The 23,225-nt window shown below is 37.7% G+C and overlaps 1 protein-coding gene across 5 annotated transcripts; it reads left to right on the forward strand.

Moving 5' to 3' along the window:
- Positions 1-966: 966 nt before the first annotated feature.
- On the forward strand, positions 967-22,923 carry LOC111323362 (uncharacterized). Of its 5 annotated transcripts, XM_088751487.1 has the most exons (27): positions 967-1,123; positions 2,172-2,250; positions 2,767-2,833; positions 3,336-3,401; positions 3,943-4,014; positions 4,459-4,512; positions 4,975-5,049; positions 5,406-5,477; positions 5,754-5,852; positions 6,617-6,688; positions 7,891-7,956; positions 8,412-8,549; positions 8,935-9,000; positions 9,414-9,485; positions 9,820-9,888; positions 10,373-10,438; positions 10,988-11,059; positions 11,433-11,504; positions 12,267-12,338; positions 12,805-12,870; positions 13,332-13,403; positions 13,871-13,909; positions 14,463-14,534; positions 14,910-14,981; positions 15,867-15,967; positions 18,077-21,040; positions 21,562-22,923. In XM_088751487.1, exons 4-26 carry the CDS (start codon positions 3,338-3,340, stop codon positions 21,020-21,022), a joined length of 4,569 nt encoding a protein of 1,522 aa, XP_088607613.1. In that variant the 5' UTR covers positions 967-1,123; positions 2,172-2,250; positions 2,767-2,833; positions 3,336-3,337; the 3' UTR covers positions 21,023-21,040; positions 21,562-22,923. The 5 variants fall into 5 exon arrangements, with proteins under 5 accessions (XP_088607613.1, XP_088607616.1, XP_088607615.1 ...); XM_088751490.1 differs by lacking the exon at positions 14,910-14,981; XM_088751489.1 differs by lacking the exon at positions 12,267-12,338.
- The last annotated feature ends 302 nt before the right edge of the window (positions 22,924-23,225 follow it).

Genomic DNA, 23,225 nt, shown 5'->3' on the forward strand with positions numbered 1-23,225 from the left:
GTTCAGGATGCGTCTCCAACACAGGGACGAGACGGTGAATTTGCGTGCCGGAGCGTATTTATCAAAACAATTTACTTATCACGAAATATATTTGAGACAGAGGGTTTTACTGATCCTCAAATCACTCATTCTTTGCTTTGTAATATTTTTCGACCGAAACAAGGGAATCAAAGGTTGTGTTCACTTTCGCTTGTTTTTGATGTTAGTGTTTTTGACTCAGCCAACAACTTCCTCTCACATAATCATTTTCGTTACTATTATGTCATAATTTTGGGTTACTCACATTTTCGGTTATTTTCCTCGTATTTTTGGTACAGGATTTCAGAAAACAAAACTTTAATTCTTTACCATACCCAAAGAAGGAGGAAAATGAACTTGAATCTGGCATGACGTTGAATTAAATCGTAACAATCGTGAGCGGATCACGATTCTGATGTGAGAAACTAAAAAGTGAACATGTACACTGAAAATATCCAGCGCTTGGCGAGATACGTGATTCCTGCCTTTTTTAGCCCAATGATCCATGATTCATGAAAATGTTTTTTTTCCGATATTCGTGATTCATGTTTTAGCTACATTTCATAACCTTAAAAGCAAGAAAATTCATGACTCTTTATTTAACCGCTATGATTATTTTGCATATAACTCCGAAGTTCTCGACTAGTAATCGTGAAGCCTGTGATTCAAGTGCCAGAGCGAGGTGGTATAACACCGAGTATGAATGTGTATGAAGTAGAAACTGGGAACAAAATTACAATTTCTTTTTCTGACATTATGAGATAGTCAGTGGCTATTAAAGTTGACAGGGTCGCGTACGGGGCCAGTTGTCTCGATTTCGTAGGTGTATATGAGTAATGATCTGATCTTCACGAACAAAAACTAAAACTGCCCGCGAAACTGAAGTAGTTACCTTAGAAAAACACAGAAACAGAAACATGCATGCACTCCTCAAAATTTATTTCTAACCGAGGGGAACAGTATAAAGTGCCGTTCAACTTCTTCGAATTTCATCGTGCGGCTAAGCCGTGACACTTTAGTGGTTACACCTTGAAGCTGCAAGGAAACTTTTCATGTGGAGTTGGTGTCAAGAAAGCAAGACAAACTTCCAACCGAAACTTCTGAGGTAAGAGTCGTGTATCAATAGGAGTGTTTGTTTATTAATAACAGATTTTTTTTTGTTATACTTATGGTAATGATGTCCTTCATAATTTGTCTCCTTTGTAATTTGTAGCTTTTCCAATATTATATGTAAGAAATGGCTAATCTTGCATTCCGATTTCCGCTCCCGATAACTCGAACAATCGTTTGCTCGAAACTTTCGCTAGTTCAATAAAAAATTCGGTAAGGCTCAGGTTTAATTTCTGATATCGGCTTAATTAACATTTTGTTTTTCTTCCAATTATACGAGAGTCTTCTCAAGCTGAAGTGATTTCTGTGTTTGTTTGCATTATTTTCTTCGCACTTTTGTATTCGGTAACTATAGATTCATTTGGCAAGAAATGCCAAAATTTTTATTATGTCCTCCAGTAGTTTGATACTCTCAAAATCATGTTCTGTGATATTGCCAAAGTTCCTTTATTTTCTCGTACTGAACTCGACACAGAGAAAATTGAAACTAAACTATTGATAGGTTCAATATCAGTAAGAAATTAAGTTTAAAAAAATTAGGCCAAACAAATTTTGATGTGGTCGTGATGCGGAATGGAATGCGCAGCGTTAGTGATCTATCACCTTCAATTATACTCCAAAGATAAGTTCAATTTTCTCGATCTTTGCCAATTTTGCGCGAATGTTAATTTTCGCGTAAGTCGCTGTCATGTTCGAAATAGACTTTGAGTTGTCGCTGAAAGTGATAGTAAAAAGATGAAATAAACAGTAAATAACTTCGTAACAACGTCCACTTTCTCGCCTATTGGCTTTGATCTATAAAACGGATCGAGTACACATTCCCAAGTTTGCCATTAGTCCAAATATTTTGCCCATAAACATTTTTTTCCTAATGATTTTACGGGGTAATGACTCTTAATCAGATCCACAACTATGGGGCAACTTAACAGCAACCATAGTGGTTATGATGATGGAAATCTCGGACAAAAGATACAGGCTAACTTCAGCCAATTTGAGAGCGAGAGAATTCATGATATGTTTTATTGTCTAAAATAAATTTGCAGATCCTGCTTCGCTTCATAGGCCGTCGGAAAAAATCATTTCCGTGACCAAATCCAAGCGAATCAGAAGGAGATGATCGATGTAAGTTTAAAACTATACAATGTTTCTCGTTATTGTTTTTGAAAATTGTTTCATAAAATATATTCTGTCTTTGGAAACCGTTAAAATGAAGAAACTTCCTGATGCCCGGGAATTGCCGTGATGAAGTATCTAATGGTTAAATTTCCTAATCTGATTAACTGAAAGGAAAGGATTGTGCGAGTTCTGTAGACTACAAACACAGAGCATCTTCGAAGGTACGTTTCAATGAAACAAATGGCGAAAAACGAAGCTTGAAAAAAATTCAGGCTATGACAGTTTTCGAATCCGTTTCTCTCCCAGATACTAGCTTGGTGCCACTACCCGACCGATACAAACAAGAATTTCTCATGTAGCATGCTCTCCCAGCATGTCGCACGGTTTGTCCACACCCTTTTTCGTTCTTGATCACCTGGGCCTGTTTTTTTTTTAAATATATTCCGAATGCGTAGTTCAACGATGCATACATTGAAGAAGAAGCGAATCTTTCTAAACTAATTATTTTGTATTTCCTTTTAGATTATCAAGTCATCAGAATCTTCTCGTTGATGGATGAAATCCTCTCTCTACACGCTGTGTTACTGAGGTGAGTATTTCATATTGTCTAGATACTGTTTATACTTTTCACCTTGTCAGCCGCTGTAAGCTTGACTGCAATTTTGCATGTTTTTGGGCAAGGAAAACTAGGTCGAAAACATGATGTCGAGGCTTAACAGAAAGACTTCAGACGAAAATACAAAACTAATATTCCTTTCTTAGTTTGCCTCGTTTCTGTGAGCAATTGTTTTTGTTATTCTGATCTCCATCACAAAGAATTTCTTAGTTGTGCAATGGGACTTCGTAGAAACCGCAATTTACAAATATAAGATTCTTGCTGCGGATAATTTTTTTCCTGGGAAATTAACAAATATGCACCTAATCTGTCAACCAGCTCCAGGTCTCCTGGCTCACGTCCTGATCACGTGTCCTCTTTTGCTGGGTGATTTTGTTTTTGGATGCTGAATATACATTTCAGGGAAATTTTTCTCATGAGAAACATTTATTCACACTCTATTTGACTACCATTATTTCATCCTGTTTTACTTCAGATATGGCTGACGATAAAATCAAATCACCTGAAGAGCAACGAGGCATTGGTGACGATACGTCATCAGGTGAGAAAAAATTAAATTACAAATATTTTCCTCTTTAAAGCTTCCATGTAAAAGATTTAAAACTATCTTTTTCACAAGGTTGCGAAATTTGAAAACATGAAGGTGACCACTGACGCTTGAGGGGATGTTTCTAACCTGTCTAAGAGCCCGCTTTCCGGGGGGCCGCTCTCCAAGAACTCTAGCACCTTTCACTACCAAAGCCGATCAGCATATGAATTATTCTAAATTTTTTATAATGCTATTAAGCTATTAAAATCTCTTTAAGTAAGGATACACAAAGGGCTGATTATCTTAATATAACGCCGATTTTTCAGCAGAAGCAAGCAAGCAGCCTTTAAGAATGCATAGGTTAAAAAGACTAGAAAAGCAGAAAACAGGAAATCTTTACTTGTTCTTGTTGCCACTCAAAATTGATTGTCTTGGCCTCCCATGAACCTTCAGACTATAAAGACGGTTTTCTCAACGAAAACCACGAAAATTTCAATATTTTAGGAGACTTCATAAGAGACTCATTAACTCATATGGTATCTATGTATTTCAGCCACAGAGGATGGTCAAGCTACGTCGGTTTCCGTCGAGGAGAAACTGGACGTCCAAAGCATCTTTTCATCAGGTGAGACATGATAGATTTCTCCTATCATCACCTCTAAAGAATGGTGTTTTAAAGTAAGGAACACGCCTCTACTAAGATAAAAAGAGGTTGCGAATGCTACCAACAATGAGGAGTCGAACTTTCCCACACTAAACTGTGGGAGACTTGTGGTATGATGGCCATTTAATCAGATTCATGTAACTGGGCTTTGGGTGATCATGAAATGGAAAACAGTATCTTATGGCTGGTGGTTAAAGTTAAAGGTGACGTTACTGAGCAAAAGACTCTCATAAAAAAATTTATATTTTCTCTTGCTCAACTTATTGGCCAAAAAATAAAAAAAGAATAACGCGAAAAAAAAAAAGCTAAATAAGTTGTTTTCCAATGTGTTGTCATGAAAATGTACCACTGCAATGACGTAAATTCAGCCTTAATTTCACTCGTTGTTTTCATATCTGGCTGAAGATAAAATTCCATCACCTGATGAAAAACTAGGAACTGGTGACAGTATGTCTACAGGTGAGAAAAAAATAAATTTAAAAACTGTCTACGAAGGTGTCTGTATCATTATCTCCATCGCAAATCTTTCGCCTTTTGAGCCTTTGATTTAATATTAGGGGTCAACGACGCCTATTACTGTGGCTTGTCTCATAAGTCACCTTTAGGGTCGCTTACTAAAAGTTTTACCCAATAACTGAAATTATTACTCTTGCACTTTTTTAGAACGTTACCAAGACGAAAATGTTATTCAAAATTCTCTGGAGTGGCCAAAAAAAAAAACTTGCTTTGCTTTAAATTAAGAGAATTGCCTTTCGACACCTTGTCAATGTAAAGATTTCAAAACTCGAGAAATGCAGAAAACATCAGACAGGACAGTTTCCGTGACAGAAACTCAGAAAATTCAGTTCAACAATTAACCTCAATAACCTCGAAATGTTTCAACAACGCCGATTAAGAGGTAGTTGTTTTCTTGTATTTCAGCCACTAAAGATACCGGTCAAGTTACGACAGTATCGGTTGAGGAAAAAAAGGATGCTTATAACAAGAACTCATCAGGTGAGAAAAAATATCAAATGATGGTTTTCTACCAGTGTAAAACTTGGGGGGGATGTTTAAAGAAGGCTACAAAAGCTTAAGAAATCAATGTATGCCATCAAAAGAGGAAGGAAATCATGGCACAAGGAACCAGGCCCGGTACTTTCTATGAACTGAAATGTCAAAGTTACAGTGAGGTCCGAAGTTAAAGGCCTGCGCCATCAAGCCTGCAGACCGTTTACGAACTTGATATCAGTTAGACTTTCAAACAAAAACCATAAATTTTAATGGAGAAGTCTTCCAAAAATCATAAGGAGTAACATAAACTTAAGTTTCATCGACGCAAACTAAAATATGAACCTTTCGTGGTATTTCAGACACAGACGATCCTCATGTTCCATCAGTTTCCGAAGGAGAGAAACTGAACATTAACATAAATACTTCACCAGGTGAGAAAAACTATCAAAGGTTGGTGTTGTATTGTTAAAACTACTGAAAGATGACGTTTTTTATTCTTTTGAGTAACACGCACATTGTCAAGAAGAGAAATTCCGAATGTTCCCCACAGCAGACAAACCTTCATCACTGAGTCGGAGGTTCGTTATATGAAGGCTAAGAAATCAGATTTATGGATCAAACATCCTGCCAACTGCTATGATTGGAATCATAATAAAATTTAATCAGCGCAAATTTAAAAGATATATCGTTCTTTGTATTGATTTCAGCCATGGAGGATCCTCAAGTTGCATTGATATCAGTTGATGATCAAGTTACCTCTGTTTCGGTTGAGAATGAACTGGACGTCCAAAGCAGCATATCACCAGGTAAGAAAATAATAGTATTCTACTCTTATCTCACCTGTAAGTGAGTGCTTTCAATAAGGAACACACATACTCAGAGAAGAGAAACTGCGCATGCTCTCAACAGAAGTCGAACAACTATCTCCGAACTGTGATGAACTCGTGGTGCAGAGGCCATTAAGTCAGATTTATGTAGGCGACAAATGACAAAAAACATCTTGTACACAGCTAGGATTGGAATGCTAGATCATGGGATGGAAAGAAGTAGTATAGCTTGTAATGTTGTTTTTCGGGGCTTTTTATGTCAGTCAACAGTTCCAGAACAAAACCCACAAACATGACGTGACTACTGACGCTTGATAGGATGTTTATAGCCTGCGTTTCTAGCTCGCTTTCCGCGGCTCGCTATCTAAGAACTTTTAGGCCTTTCCCTACGGAGAATGATCAGTGTATGAGTTATTCACACGTTTTTATGATGCTATTAAGCTATTAAGATCTTTTTAAGTAAGGATACACTAAGGGTTTATTATCTTAATATAACGCCGAAATTTCAGCAGAAGCAAACGAGAAGCCTTTAAGAATGCATAGGTCAAAAAGACTAGAAAAGCGGGAAGCAGGAAATCTTTACTCCTCTCCTTGTTTTAACAAAAGGAAACTGACTGTTTTGGCCTACGTTCAAACCACGAGTAAAATGAAGACGTTTTTCTAAGCGGAAACCACGAAAATTTCAATTCTTTTAGCAGACTTCATGAGAGAATCATAGCTTACATGGTATCTATGTATTTCAGCCGCAGAAGATAGTCAAGTTACCTCGATTTCAGCTGAGGAGAAACTGGATGTCCAAAGCGTCACTTTAGCAGGTGAGACGTGATAGATTTCTACTATCATCACCTCTAGGGCACGGTGTTTTAAAATAATGAATACGCGTATAATTAAAAAAGAGAGTCTGCAAATGCTCCCAACAGGAGTGGAACGTCCCTTACTAAACTGTGGGAGACTCGTGGTACGTTGACCATCAGATTTATGTAATTGATAAACATCTTGCATGTAGCTGAGATTCAAATGGTCGTATTCTTTTGCGTACAACAACAACAACAACAACAACAACTTTTATTTGCACCCTGAATTAAATTAAATTTACATTACAAAAAAAGTAATAAAAAAATTCAAATAAAATGCATGGCTGCCCAAAATAACCACCAGGCTAATAGAATTGAGCAGCCATCCTTAGGATCTTAAATACTGTAATGACTAACGGTGTCAGGTACTTGAGACTTTTTTAAGTAACACATACAACAACACAGAAACACACAGACAAAAACTAGTTACAAGCTAAAAATACAAATTAGCGAAAATAAGCAGGAAAATACAGTATGTATAGGCAGATTAACTAACGGAAGAAAGAAAATGTATAGTATAATCAAGTCAATTAGTAACTTGCAAGACTACTTTATTTTAACTTTTTCTTAAATTGTTTAAGTGGTAGAAGCTTAATGTCATCACCGATTGCATTCCAAACCTTAGCGCCTTGATATCTAATATTAAAAATACAAATGACCAAAGTTTGTTCTTGTCTTTGGCAGAGCATAAGTCATTCTAGAGAAAAGCCTTGTATTATAATTATGGGTTTCTTTGACTGAAGTGAAAAAACATTACAATTTATGGGAAGAAGTTCGTTTTTAAATTTGTACATAAAAACTGCAATGTGAACAGTTACTTCATCAAATAATTTGAAAGAACGAAGTGAAAAACAGTATCCTATGGCTGGTGGTTAAGGTTAAAGATAAAGTTACTGAGCAAACAACAGTCTAATAAAGAAAAATATCTTATCTTGCTCAAATTTATTCGCCGAAAAAAAAAAGCAAAAAAAAAAAAACAGAAAAAAAACTAAACAAGTTGTTTTCCAATGTCCATAATGTTTGCTTAATAAAGTATATTATATATACAAGGCTAAAAAAAAATCTTTTAGCCTTGTATATAGAATAAATTGTTTTCCAATATGTTGTCATGGATATGTACAATGACGTAAATCCGACCTTAACTTCACTCTTTTTTTTTTTAGATGTGGCTGAAGGTAAAGTTCCATCACCTGATGAAATACTAGGAACTGGTGACAATACGTCTACAGGTGAGAAAGAAAATCATGAGAGAAATTGCCTATAAAGGTGTCCGTGTATCATTATCTTCATCGCAAATCTTTCGCCTTTTGAGCGGAATTGTGATTTGATATTAGGTTTCACCGAGATAGTCTGCGTCCTGTCTTATAAGTCACCTTTAGGGTCGCTCACTAAAATCTTAATCCTGTTAAAAGATTTTCTTGCACTTTTTAAAACGCTACAAAGACGATAATATCATTCAAATTCTCCGCTGGAGTGGCCAGAAAAAATTTGCTTTGCTCTAAATTAAAGCAATTAGCTTCGACATCTTGTCAACGTAAAAGATTTCAAAACTCGAGAAATGCAGAAAACATCACACAGGACAGTTTCCATGACAGATACTAGCTAACGTTCAATTCAACAGCTCTGATGAACTCAAAATATTTCCTTAACGTCGAATAAGAGATACTTTTTTTCTGTATTTTAGCCACTGAAGATCCTCAAGTGAATTCAGTTTTGGTTGAGGAAAAGGTGGATGTTCATAACAAAAACTCATCAGACGTGACTGAAAGTGAAGTCATATCACCTGAAGGAAAACTAGTAATTACTGAAAGTACATCTACAGGTTAGAAAGAGTCAAATATAAAGAAAAATTGTCAAAAATATCCAAGGCATTCCCGGCTTTGATGCCTTACGGAGAGACTGTAGTTAGTATGAGGAGCCGCTATCTTTTTCTTTCGTTATTTGTTGAGGAAAAATTGGACGTTGATAAAAACATCTCATCAAGTAAGAAAAACTACAATATGGTGATTTTCTACCAGTGTCACAACTGAGGAATGATATATTTCTACCAAATGACACACAGTTACTCGCATTTACAGAAGAAGTTCTGAGTGCTTCTACGCGAGTAAAAGCTCCCTCTCTGAGCTTTAAGAGATTTATGGTACTAGATTTAAGTGACGCACATTAGGTAATTTTTTAGTATCTGACACACTCGGCTTCATTCTCAGATCTGGCTAAACATAATGTGACATCACAAGAAGGGAATCACAGTACTGATGAAAAAATGTCAACAGGTGAGAAAGAACACAACGAAAAAAAAATTTTACAGAAATATCCATGTGCTGCTGAAGAAATTTAGCTTTAGACCAAATCAATTGTAGAAGTAGCCAAGAATGAAATATTTTCTGTGACATTTGAGGAGAATTAGCCCTCGGAAAGTGTGAGGATTTATAGCGTCAAAAGAGGGGAAATCAGGGAAGGCAATCAGGGAACAACAACCTTACCCTCTTCTTCCTCTGGAATGCAACTTCAACCTGATGGTACAGCCCAAAATTAAAGGCCCTTACCTGCTGACTGTGTAGGAATTAAATTTAACGTCCGCTGGATTTCTTCTAAAACAAAAACTATAACGTTTCACTATACTAGGTATCATGAATTCAGCACTGAGGTAGTAGCAAAACCTTGATTTTTTGTCTTGATATTTCAGCCTTTGAAGATCCTCAAGTTGCATCCATTTCAGACAAGAAGAAACTGAGCATTCATGAAAACACTTCATCAGGTGAGAAAAACTGTTAGAGGTTAGTGTGTTCTACCTGTTAAGACAACTGGAACACTGGCATGATGTTTTTCTAACGAGTGACACACAAATAGTTGGAAAAGAGAAATTCGGAATGTTTCCCAAGGAGAAGAACCTCCATCACGGAGTTGTAAGACACTCGTGGTATAAAGGCCAATAGAACAGATGTCTATATAAGGCAAACGTCCTGCAAATTGTTAAAATTAGAATTGGTTGCAGAATCTTTTCGTGTTACTACAGTGATGGGAGTGAAGGAGTCCACATTTGGTCACATATAAGGTTTTTTTACTCTTCACTCATTCTGTATAATTTTCAGATATGGGTGATGATAAAGAACCATCACCTGACGGGCAAGTAGAAATTCTTGGTGCAAATACTTCTTCAGGTGAGAAAACCATAGGTAAAAAGAAGGTTTAATTGAAGTAAAGCAGTAAGCAGAGTTTGGCTCTTTGTTGGGTGGCTACTGGCGCCTCGTAGTCTACGACCTGTCCAAGATTTCCCACAGCCACTTTCCGAGTTACCATCTAAAATCCTAATTCCTAAAATCGTAATCCTTAGACACCCAGAAGTATTCTCTTTAAATACTACCAAGCTATCGTTGTGGGAGAATAGAAGCAGGTGGGCCATTGAGTGGGTTGCATGTATCATACATCCTGCATAATGCTAAGATTGATTTTTTTGTGTGATCATGGAATGAAAAATGATGTCTTAAAGCTAGTAATCAAATTGATCGATGATGCTTCTTAGAGAATGAGAGCGGCATATTCGGTAGAAAAGCTCAGGGTCTTTAGCATAATGTTTTTGAAGGTATAAAATGTACGGCTTTGATGTTTAAGTTCGACCTTTATTGCATTCTGTTTTCTTTTCAGATGTGATTATAAATGAATTCCTATCAGGTGAAGGAAAACTAGAAATCGGTGACAATGCTTCCCAAGGTGAGAAAGAATCTGACAAGATTTTTTCCAAATAAATATCCTATAAAGCTATCGTCATTGCAAGTTTGCACTCGTGTAAGCGAAATTTGACGTTATTTTCAGTGAATACCGTGACTGATGAAGAGTTACGGAGAGTCTGTGGCCCGTCTGGGGAATCTCTTTCCGAGTCGCTTCAGTGAAAACTCAACCTCTATGGAGCGATCAACATATAATTTTTCCGAGCAATTATTAAAACATCATTAAAATCAGAAGACAACTACGCAGATTATTAATTGAGGAATACTCATGATTGTCGCGATATGACACCAAGTTCTCAAGAGTAGCCATTAAAGAAAAATTAAGGCTTAGTTGGGAGACTTAGAATTAAAGTCTTGATATGGCAGAGGCTATAGGATTAAAGAATAAGCGGGAAAAAAAGAAACTCATCAAATCAGTAGAACAGTTTCTTGACCAAAACTATTAAATTTTAGCTTTTTAGTCTTTATGAACATAAAAGGGTGGTGCTACAGTCTCAGAAGATGTATTCACCAAATTGCTTCTTTGTTTCAGGCACTAAAGATGCTCATGTCATATCGATATCAATAGAGGAAAAACTCCACGTTCAGCAGAACACCACACCAGGTGAGGAAAAACCATCAAATTAAGGAATTCTTTTGGCAACACAACTGAGAGATGATGGTTTTCAATGAGTTGCATACAGAAAGTGAACCTCTATCACTGAGTTTTACGCGACATGTGGTATAAAAGTCATCCTATTATACTTACGTAAAAAATCATCTTGTAAATTGCCAAGATTGGGATATTGACTTGGTGCTTTCGCGTGACTCGTGTACATCAAGACAGTGTTTCTTAGCCCTCTAACTGAAGAACTATACTCTCCATACTTGTTTCTTTTTTCTCAGTGCCCCTACTTAAGCGCTTACAAATTACAAAGCGTTACCTAACTGTTCAAATATTGTTCAAATGTGTTAACTTGCTTTACCTTGCATTCCAGCCACAGAGGATGCTAAAGTTACTTGGAAGCCATTTGAGCAAAAGCTGGATGTTCATGACGCCACTTCATCAGGTAATAAAAAGTATGAAATGATTGTATTCTGCCATTATCACAACTGAGAGAGGATACATTCTTAGTGAGTGATGAACCAGAGAAAGGGCCATGATAATCGGACTCTCTTTAAGACTCGCTTGTCAAACTAGCTCCCATGATTCCTCCGAAATATCCTGTATATAGCAAGGATTGGCTGAGGATAAAATCCAATCACCTGAAGGTGACGATACGTCTACAGGTGAGAAAAAATTAAATTACAAACATCCTTTCCTTTTCAAAGCGTCCATGTGAGGAATTTCAACAACATGAAGGTGATCACTGAAGCTTGACAGAATGTTTATAGCCTCTGTTTTTAGTCCGCTTTTCAAGGGTCACTATCTAAGAACTTTTACGACTTTCCCTACCAAAAATGATCAGTATATGAAATATTCTTCCATTTTCATAATGTTGTTAAAGCTCAAAGATCTCTCTTAAGTAAAGAAACACAGGGGCTAATTATCTTAATATAACGCCGAATTTTCAGCAGAGGCAAACAAGAATCCCTTAAGAATGCATAGTTAAAGAGAATAGAAAAGTAGGAAACAGGAAATCTTTACTCTTTTCCTTCTTCTAGATTAGTTACAACAGAAAGTTGATTGTCTTGCCCACGAACCCGTAGACTGTTCAAACCCCCTTGAAGTAAAATAAAGACGGTTTTCTTAACAGAAACCACGAGACTTTCAATCCGTTAGTAGACTTAAAAAGTGACTCATCAACTTATATGGTAACTATGTATTTCAGCTATAGAAGATGGTCAAGCTACGTCAATTTCAGCTGAGGAGAAACTGGACATCCAAAGCGTCACTTCATCAGGTGAGATAGATTTCGCGATGGTGTTTTAAAATAAAGAACACGCGTATAAGAAAAAAAAGAGAGGTTGTAAATGTTCTATCAAGAGTCGATCCTTCCCACACTAAACTGTGGGAGACTGGTGGAATGATGGCCATAAAATCAGATTCATATAACTGAAAAACATGTTGCATACAGCTGCGATTGAAATGCTTGCATTCTTTTGCGTGATCGTGAAATGGAAAACAGTATCTTATGGCTGGTGCTTAAGTTTAAAGGTGACGTTACTGATCAAGAAACTCTGATATAGAAACATATCTTTTCTAGCTCAAACGTATTCGCTCCCCCCCCCCCCAAAAAAAAAAAAACCACACACACAAAACAAAATAAAAAAAGAAAAACCAATAACTTGTTTTCTAATGTGTTGTCATGGAAATGTACTACTACAACAACGTAAATTCAACCTTACTTTAACTCTTTTTGTTTTCAGATCTGGCTGAAGATAAAGTTCCATCGCCCGACGAAAAACTAGGAATTGGTGGCAACACGTCTACAGGTGAGAAAAAATAAATTTAAAAACTGTTAGTGTCTGTGCATCATTATCTTCATCGCAAATCTGTCGCCTATTGAGCAGAATTGTGATTTAATATTAGAGGTCACTGACACCTGTTAGATAGTCTGTGGCCTGTCTTATAAGTCACCTTTAGGATCGCTCACTAAAAACTTAACCCCAGCAACTGAAATTATTATTCTTGCGCTTTTTGAAACGCTAAAAAGACGAAAATTTCATTCAAAATTCTCTGGAGTGGCTAATAAAACAAGCTTTGCTCTAAATTAAGAGAATTAGATTGGACATCTTGTCAATGTAAAGATCTCAAAACTCGAGAAATGCAAAAAACGTCTAACAGGACATTTTTCCTCGGTAGAAACGAAGAAACTTTCAGTTCAACAGCCTTAATGAACTCAAAATGTTTCCTTGGCGCTGATTAAGAGATCCTTTTTTTTCTTGTATTTCAGCCACTGAGGACGCTCAAGTGACGTCAGTATTGGTTGGGGAAAAAGTGAATGTTCATGAGAAAAACTCACCAGGTAAGAAGTACTATAAAATGATGGTTTTCTACTGGTGTTTAAACTAAAGGGTGTTATTTGGCCACAAAAACTCAAGAAATCAATGTATGCCATCAAAAGAGAAAGGAAATCAAGACACAAGGAACCAGGCCCAGTAATGTCTTTGGACTGAACTGTCGAACCTACAATGCAGCTCTATTGTTGTGGAAGATCGAAGCGCATGGGCCACTGAGTGGGTTACATTCTCCATAATGCTAGGATTGATTCTTTTGTGTAATCATGGAATGGAAAATGTTATCTTAAGCCTAATAATCAAATTTATTGATAATGCTTCTTAGCAAATGAGAGTGGCGTATTTGGTAAAAAAGCTCAGGGCCTCAAGCATAATGTTGTGGAAGGTATAAAATGTACAGTTTAATGTTTTACGGTCGACCTCAATTGCTTTGTTTCATTTTCAAATGTGACTGAAAACGAATTCCTATCAACAGAAGGAAAACAAGAAATTGGTGCCAACGCTTCTCAAGACGGTGAGAAAGAATCTGATGGGATTTTTTTTAAATAAATGTCCAAACAAAGCTATCGTCATTGCAAGTTTGCACTCGTTTAAGAGGAATTTGACATTATTTTCATTGAATACTGAAGCATCACGGAGAGTCTGCGGCCCATTTGAGGAATATCTTTCCAAGTCACTCTATATAAGCGATCAACTCATACATTTTCCATGCAATTATCAAAACATCATTAAAATTAGAAAAAGACATTTATGCAGATGATCAATTGAGGAGTACCCATGGTTGTCACGATATGACACTAAATTCTCAGGAGTAGCCAACAAAGAAAAATTGAGGCTTAGTTGGGAGAATTTGATTTTAGGTCTTGATATGGTAGAGATTAAGGGTTGGAAAAAGCAGAGAACAAAAAAGCTTCTCTCCCTGTTTATTTTGGCGGAGCAATCAAATCAGTAGAACAGTTTCCAGATCAAAGTTATAAAGTTTTAGTTTTTCAGTCTTCATGAACATAAAAGGGTGGGGCTACAATCCTCGAAGATGTATTTACCCACAATGCTTCCTTGCGTTTCAGTCACAGTAGAAGCCCATGTCACATCGATATCAGCGGAGGACAAACTCGACTTTCAGAAGAACACCTCACCAGGTGAGGAAAAATCATCAAATTAGAGTATTCTTTTAGTAACACAACTGACAGATGATGGTTTTCACTGAGTTACACACTGGAAGTGAACCTCTATCAATGAGCTTTACGCGGCATGTGGTATAAAAGGCCATCATATTATACTTACGTAAAAATCATCTTGTAAATTGGCGATATTGGGATATTAACATGGTGCTTTCGCGTGATCGTTGACATCAAGACAGTGTTTCTTAGCCCTCTAACTGAAGAAATATCTCCAGAAACCGTACTTGTTTCTACTTTCTCAGTACACCTATTGAGCATTTATTAATTACAAAGCGTCACCTGACTGGAAAATATTGCCTTCAAATGTGCTAATGTGCTTTCTGTGTATTTCAGCCACAGAGGATGCTAAAGTTACTTCGAAGCTATTTGAGCCAAAGCTGGATGATCATGACGCCACTTCATCGGGTGAGAGCTATGAAATGACTGTATTCTACCGTTATCACAAATGAAAGAGGATGCATTCTTACTGAGTGATGAACCAGAGAAAGAGCCATCATGATAATAACTCGGACTCTCATAAAGACTCGGTTGTCATACTAGTTGGTGTGATTCGGCCGAAATATCCTGAACATAGCAAGGATTGGAGTTTTTACTCAATACTATTGTGTGATGATCGAAATGAAGATAGTAAATTTCAAGCCCGAGGATAAAAGTTAAAGATGATGTTTTTTAACTGGGCGAAACTTGGAAAAAGATAACAGAATTTTCATAGTATGTTTCCATAAATGCGTTCTAATGATTTTATAACTTTCTTTTTTCGGTGGCTTCATTCTCAAAATTAAAAGATAACAATGTTTTAAGACTTGGAACGGAGCGGGGAGCTTTGATCAAGAACTAGTCCCGCAATACTATTCCTTGTTTTCCGGTGATGGTCATCATAGAAGAGCGCATGGTCTTTACCGGCTTACTTCTTTATAAGTTGTAGACCTCTTAGGTAAAGAATAGTGGGGTTTAGGTGAAAACCACCCGAACATATCACTCATTACAGAAGCCAAGATCGGGAATAAAACATGATCTTTGCCTCATTTGTGGACTAAAATTGTTCCCGCCCCTATTCAGACGGTGAGGAAGTCCTAGTTCCATCGAATTTAGGAAAAAAACTAGACATGAATCATAACTTGAAGTTGGACCTTGAAATCATTTGTGTAGACGATACAAAAAAGGGAAGAGCACCATAAGTCTCTATTGAAGAGTCACACCGTTGATCCTTGACACTTACAGTTTTCTTCATATATTCGTTTCTGTCTTTGAATAAATTTCTCTCGGCTCAATGACTAAGCTTCTTTCTAGGAGCCAGTGTGCAGGTTTATGGTGAGCTGAATGTTGCAGCGCAAGAAACAGAGCACAAAGAAGATATGAGAGGCTTAAGAAATCCCTCAGAGAAAGGTCAAGTAAGTGTAAAAAACAAACACGAGAAGCGTAGCCCTTTTCTTAAGGTTTTAAGTTTAAAAACTTTCCTTCACTTTAAAAGGAATATAGAAAAGAAACTAATGAGTATCTTGCGATGATTTTGGGGCTGGAAATTGATATTTACTAAATTCCAAAGCAATGCCATGTGGGGTTTGAAGTGTATGACAAACGAATTACATTCAATCTTAGCGCTAAAAAACCAAACTGCAAAGTAATTTATGAGGGTCTCAACGGGGTAATGAATTCTACGGCTAACAAGTTTGAACATTCCTCGGCTACCAGTTAAATTCTTTCCGTTGTAATTAAAATAAATTTTTTTGCGGTTAACCCCAAGAGTTTTTTTCGATACAACAAATCTCCTTGTCTTACTGATAACAAAGTAAAAAAAAAAAAGAAAAGTTAATGTCGAATCTATTTTAGTTATCTTTCATGAATTTTCAAAGACCGCAAAATAAGTGCCATTTCTCCATCACTGTGTTTTGAGGTCAGGTAAATCCAAATGACATTGTGTTACAAGAGGCAATATCTTCTTCTGCCGGCTATTTTCTTTGTTTTTGAGCGACCTTTGTCTCCCAGTAAAATTTACTTCAGAGATACATGTGTCTAAAATTTTAACTAGGTTTCCTCTATTCTTCGAGCGTATTTTGAAGATCTGTACGTTTTTATCAAACATTTAGCGTGAGAAAGTTGTTCTTATGAAGCGTCGCGCTTCTCTTGTTAAGAATCCTTTCTTTCACCAAGAGGATGCCGCGAAAAAAAATTCGTGTATTGGGGGGTCTCCGTCTCTTTGTAATGCGTTTGTAGGTCAAGGGTCGATTCCCTGTTAATTTCTCTCCTTTGCACACTTTTAATTTGTGTCCTAGAATGTAATTTTTGAGGCAGATTTATCGGCCGTGAATTTGTTCATCTGTCCGGTTGTTCATTCGATGGGTTCCTGATGTGCTGCTTGCGTGACTCAATCTTTTTATCCTACTACCTTGGACCCTGTTTTCATTTGCGATTTTTAACCGCTCTGATTTTATTCGGGTTATGTTTCACCCTTGCTGTTCGTTTTTGAGGAGGCAGATAATATACGCGTATAAGATTCACCTTTTCTATTCCTTTTTTGTGCTCTCAAATTTACAAGAAGCTTGTCGACCTCGTTCAGTTTAACTTTCGACTCCGTGGCTAATATTTCTTAATCTATGGCCACTGACTCTACGTACTTTGAAAGTTCTATTACATTTATTATTCTAGTTTTTGCTTGCGCTAGTTTACTGAGCTTTGTTGCAAGTCTGTCAACGCGTCTATGGCGAAATTTCCCCAGCGGCTCCAACAAGGTCACGTTCTGCTTTCTTTCTAACCGAGCTTAGATATCTGGTTTAAAATCTTCATCGATCGCAATGTTCGTCCAAACCTTGTATATTAGGCTTTTTGGGCATGTGCCTTTCTCGAGATGAGGTTAGAAGAGTCGGATAGAGTTCGTTCCAAGTAGTGTTAGGGATCTCTTGACTCCATCTCATTGAGGCTTCGCGGCTTTGGGCGACAGACGATTTCCTCCATCTTCATGTCATATTCCAATTGATTAGAAGTCTACAAGTTTCGGATGCTTCGGAGTCATATATGTCCGAGTTTGAGCTTCTAGATGGCATGGATTTCTGTAGCTAATTAGGTGTTTTATTGAAGGTCCTCGATGTCCAAAAAAAAAGAAAATTCCCCAAACGATTTCTTGTCTTGGGAACCCGGGATGACGTGACAGCCTTTCCCGAGCCAGGTCCCAAAATGCACGGTCGTTTACGTAAAAAATTGAGCTTTGACTGCTTGTAGAATTGCGAGGTTTTATTCGACTAATAAAATTCTTTCACTGTGATGATCAGTAAAATAAGGAAGTTTCTTTTATCGTAAAAAAATGTTTTGGGGTTAGTGGCACTTACACTTTTTTTTTGTCTTCTCACTTTTTTATTACATTTTTTGCGGCTAACACTCATCTCCATTAAGAACCTCACGTATTGAAACAAAAGGCTTACGTATTTTGACCTTGGAACTTGAACATTTGAATATTACGTCCAAAAAAGCAATAAAAATTCTTACGAAGTTTCGCAAAATTCTAGGAAATACAAAATATCTCGTACAAAGATGAAGCCTGTCCAGACGATACCCAAGATGTCATCCGTCTCAAACAGCTTCTGCAAATTGCCAAAGCAACCAGAAACAAACATGGGGAGGGCAACGCTTACTATGATATTGGTTCGGCCTATCACGGCCGTAAATACTTTAGAAGAGCCATTGAGTGCTACAAACGTGCAGTAAATCTTTTCAAAGAATTGGGCGACAAAGCTAGGGAGGGGTATAGTTATAGCGGACTCGGGATCGCCTATTATGAGTTGGAAAGTTTTGCAAAAGCTATCACGTACAAACGGCTTGCATTAGAAATTTTCAAAGAAGTGGGCGACAAGGCTAGTGAGGGAAACACTCATTACAATCTCGGTAATTCTTATAATGGTTTAGGAAATTTTATAAAAGCTATCGAGTATTACCAACTTGCATTAGAAATTTATAAAGAAATGGGAGACAAGGCTAATGAAGGAGAGAGTTATGACCGTCTTGTTACTAGTTATTACAGCTTAGGAAATTTTATAAAAGCTATCGAGTACTGCCAACTTGCATTAGAAATTTTCCAAGAAGTGGGCGACAAGACCGGAAAGGGAAGAAGTTATCACAATCTCGGTGTTACTTATGCTGAGATAGGAAATTGTATAAAAGGTATCGAGTACATGCAACTTGCATTAGAAATTTCCCAAGAAGTGAGCGACAAAGCCAGAGAGGGAAACAGTTGTGACAGTCTCGCTGTAGCCTATCGAGAGTTAGGAAATTTCATAAAAGCTATCGAGTACAATAAACTTGCTTTAGAAATTTTCCAAAGAGTGGGCGACAAGGCTAGAGAGGGAGGCACCTACAGAAATCTCGGTAATATTTATGCTGAGTTAGGAAATTACACAAAAGCTTTCGAGTACGAACAACTTGTATTAGAAATTTACCAAGAAGTGGGCGACAAGGCTAACGAGGGAAAAAGTTATTATAATCTCGGTAATTATCATCACCATTTACGAAATGATATGAAAGCTATCAAGTACCAACAACTTGCATTAGAAATTTTCAAAGAAGTGGGCGATAAGGCTCGAGAGGGAGAGAGTTATTGCAATCTCGGGTTGGCTTGTTTTGAGTTAGGAAATACTGAAAAAGCTATGGAGTACCAACAACTTGCATTACAAATTTTCAAAGAAGTGGGTGACAAGGCTGGAGAGGGAAAGAGTTATTGCAATCTCGGTAATGTTTATAGTAGGTTAGGATATTTTATACAAGCTGAGGAATGCTATAAACTTGCTTTAGAAATATATAAAGTAGTGGGAAACAAGGCTGGCAGGAGAATTTGTTATTGCAATCTCGGTAGTTGTTACGGCGAACTAGGGAAATTTATGGAAGCCATCGATTATGGACAACTTGCATTACAAACTTCTAAAGAGGTAGGCGACAAGGAAGGGGAGGGGGTCTGTTATTCCCATCTCGGATGTACTTATAAAAGATTAGGTGATGCTCGAAGAGCAATGGAGTACCACGAACTTGCACTAGCAGTTGAAAAGAAAGTGGGAAACAGGGCTAAACAAGCCTTAACACTTTTTAACCTTGGAGTTGTCTCTAAAAACCTAGGGTCTCTTTTCAGTTCGCTTAAGTACTACCAGTCCAGCGTTACGATGTATAATGAGCTAGGAGCTGATCTGCAATTTGAAGATGAGTGGAAGATTACCTATCGTAGTTCCTGTGAAGATGCATATGCACAGTTATGGGAACTGCATTTGAACTTAGGTCAAGTTGTTGAGGCTCTACTCGTAGCTGACCAAGCACGTGCTCAAGCTCTAAACGATTTGTTGAATTATGAGTACGGCTCTGGTGAACCATGCTATTTGTCACACCTGCCTGAGAAGCCTCTTTACCGATTACCTGTGGGTTGTGCTCAATCGAATTTGGTTTTCTTAAAAGTTACTGATGAACAAATGTATTTCTGGGTTGTTCAGATCGGTAATGGTGTTCACTTCAGACAAATAAACATCAGTGATTATGGTTCTGATGGTTACTTGACCGAAAACTACATTGAAAAGTTAAACAAAGAGAAATTCAGAACAGAGTCACTGCGCAAGTTGTATGACATCATCATTGGTCCTATTGCCGATCTGATTAATGGCCATGAACTTATCTTTGTCCCCGAACGTTCATTGTGCATGGTCCCTTTTGCTGCACTGATGGACTCCAATTCAAAATATCTGTGCGAATCTTTCAGAATTCGTGTCATTCCATCCTTGACCACTCTGAAGTTGATTGTTGATGAAAGAGACGACTTTCACAACAAGACCGGCGCGCTACTCGTGGGCAATCCATGTTTGGATGAAGTTCTTTATGAGGGAAGAAAGTTAGATCCGCTTCCATGTGCCGAAGAAGAAGTGAAAATGATAGGCGACATCCTCGACTCTACGCCACTCATTGGAGAGGAGGCAACAAAAGATGAGGTGTTGAGGCGGCTCTCGTCAGTTACTCTGGTGCACATCGCAGCACATGGCCGAATGGAGACAGGAGAAATTATCCTGGCGCCACGAACAAACCGCAAATCACAGACTCCTGCCGAGGAAGATTACCTTTTCACAATGAAGGATGTGTCAAATGCTCACCTGCGGGAAAAACTGGTTGTGCTGAGTTGCTGTCACAGCGCTCGAGGAGAAATCAAGGCAGCTGAAGGAGTAATTGGCATAGCGCGAGTGTTTCTTGGTGCCGGAGCTCGTTCTGTTTTGGTGGCTCTGTGGGCGCTTGGTGACGAGGCCACGAAGGAATTCATGAAGTACTTCTATGAAGAACTTGTGGCAGGAAAGAGAGCCAGTGAAGCTCTTCAGCAAGCTATGAATTGCACGAGAGAAATTGAACAGTTCAGAAATGTACGGGACTGGGCACCATTTGTACTCATTGGAGATGACGTCACACTGGACCTACCGGACGCTTCTGAAGTTTAGACTTTGGATGATGTACATGTGGGTGTAACTTTCTTTATTGTCAATTACTGTAATGCTTAAATGACTCTATGAAGATTTTTTTGTTTTATTCTAAGGCTTACAATCCTATGGCACCTGTATTGGCGTAGAAATGCAATGCAAATTGTGTTACATAGTGCTCTTACAAGGGCGGATCCATGAATTTTTGATGGGGGGGGGGTCCAAACTTTGGTTCAGAAAGGACTGTTGGACTCTTTTGAGGCAAATTACTTCTCCCCCACACCCTCCACTCCCCCTCCCACCAGTCGCGGTTGCACGTTACAATTCTTTGGCCGCTTACCGTTTACTTGGATTCATTAATTTAAAAATCAGCCAGTTAAAAAGTGATATACGATCCTGCAGATGTAAGAATTTCATTCTCAAAGTTGTTTGCGTCAGGTCTGATGGGGGGGGGGTCCGGACCCCCAGACCCTCCCCCTGGATTCGCCACTGTCTTAGCATTTTAGGAATTTTTCTTTCTCAATTTTTAATTTGAGTTTGAATGATCTTTTTCCTTGAAGGTTGTGAACACTGAACACAAACTTACACAAGAAAAAGACAAGACTCTACACCGATGGAGAAAAAACTTCAGGGACCACACCAGGATTGGATTGTACACAGACTCAAATAGACCAAAGTAATCTAAGACTTTTTAGTTTTTCTTTAAGTGTGTTTGAGTACTTTTAGAGGCATTATACAATCGAGTATTCATTTGAACTCGTAATCGATGAGAAATTTTAGCATTTCTCCTTTTTTGGTTAAGGATTTGCTTTTTAAATTTCATCACGAGCCTAGAGAAAAAGACTTTTCAGATCGGAATTTTGTTCAATAAGTTCTTTACTATAGATTAACTAGAGAAAGAGTGTTTCAATACTATTTGTGGCGCTATGCGATCGGGTACTCAATTGAACTGGTTATCGCTAAAATATTTGAAGCATTTTCTTAAAAAAAGGTTTGGGATTTAGTTTTTAAGTTTCGCTATGTGCCCGAACAAGACTTTTTATATCGAAATTTTGTACAAAGAGTTCTTCACTTATGATAAACTGCACGAATGGGCTAGTATATCAGAAAATAATTTCCAGGCTATAGTGAGAAGTCATGTCAATTGCGCAAATTTGCCAGTTGTTAGGTTGGCTAGAATCAATCGCAAACTGATGAACTCGTGGCCTGATCTTTCTTCAACTTCTTTTTTTAACTTGAAGTAACAAAGAACGGGTATGATGATGTAAATTTTTATTCCTTTGACTCTTTGAGGGTCTCAATGAGGCTTTTACGGGTAAAGAAAGGTTAACATTTTGGCCTATTATTACGGTTAGCATGTTTTACGAAAATCGGTTTAAATTTGTCAATTTCGGTCAGCGGTTCAATCTCATTGAGACCCTCTTCTTTGCTAATTTCCGTAGTTTTAGCCTTTTCAAGGAACGCATTTTTTAAATATCTTTTTAACTGCTTTGACACTTTTGAAGAGGAGCCCTTCTGAAAACCGTTTTTGTGATGAATGATCACTTTATAGGTTTTGGAATTATCAATTTGCTTTTTACTAGTACAATGGAACCTCGATTTAACGAACCTCTGTATAACGAAGTCCTCGGTTTAACGAAGCTCCATATAACGAAGTCCTTGATTTAACGAACCTTTATATGACGAACTCCACGGTTTACGAACGATACTTAAGTTTCAGCCCGGCTAAAGTTACAGTAAAATGTATGCCACAGAACTTTGATATAACGAACCCTCGATATAACGAACCAATTTACGCGGTCGACCCCTTGGCACTTCGTTAAAGCGAGATTCCACTGTAGCTGTTTGGCAAGACATCCTTAAATACAAAAGTGAAACTTATTTCTGAGGCCTAAAATATATTTGTTTCTTTAATCTTACAAGTGTGCGCGCATGAAATTTATTACTCAGCACATGAACCAAGGAAATCCACAAGTCGACATAAACCGCCAAGGTCTGATTAACGAAGCCCCCTACCCCACCCCCCTTAGTTGCAATGCAGCTCCATGAGTCTTAGGGATTGAGTGCAACACTCTCGCAGAAGTCTCTCGGGTGGCGCTAAAATTGTTGTTCGAAAGCAATGCTATTTACGTCCTTTCGTACTACAGGAGCCCGTTTCTCCTTGTGTGTCGATGTTTCCTGGTCCCAAAAAACATACCTTTGCATTAGTTAAATTCAAAATTGA

This window comes from Stylophora pistillata, chromosome 3, assembly GCF_964205215.1.
Source record: "Stylophora pistillata chromosome 3, jaStyPist1.2, whole genome shotgun sequence".
NCBI lineage: Eukaryota > Metazoa > Cnidaria > Anthozoa > Scleractinia > Pocilloporidae > Stylophora > Stylophora pistillata.

What these genes read in the sequence shown, in the direction of transcription:
- LOC111323362 (XM_088751487.1), top strand. Translation starts at nt 3,338, where the DNA reads ATGGCTGACGATAAAATCAAATCACCTGAAGAGCAACGAGGCATTGGT. An exon ending in TACTGAAAGTACATCTACAG is followed by an intron (nt 8,550 to 8,934) that starts GTTAGAAAGAGT and finishes CTTCATTCTCAG; the next exon opens with ATCTGGCTAAACATAATGTG. An exon ending in TGGTGCAAATACTTCTTCAG is followed by an intron (nt 9,889 to 10,372) that starts GTGAGAAAACCA and finishes TTTTCTTTTCAG; the next exon opens with ATGTGATTATAAATGAATTC.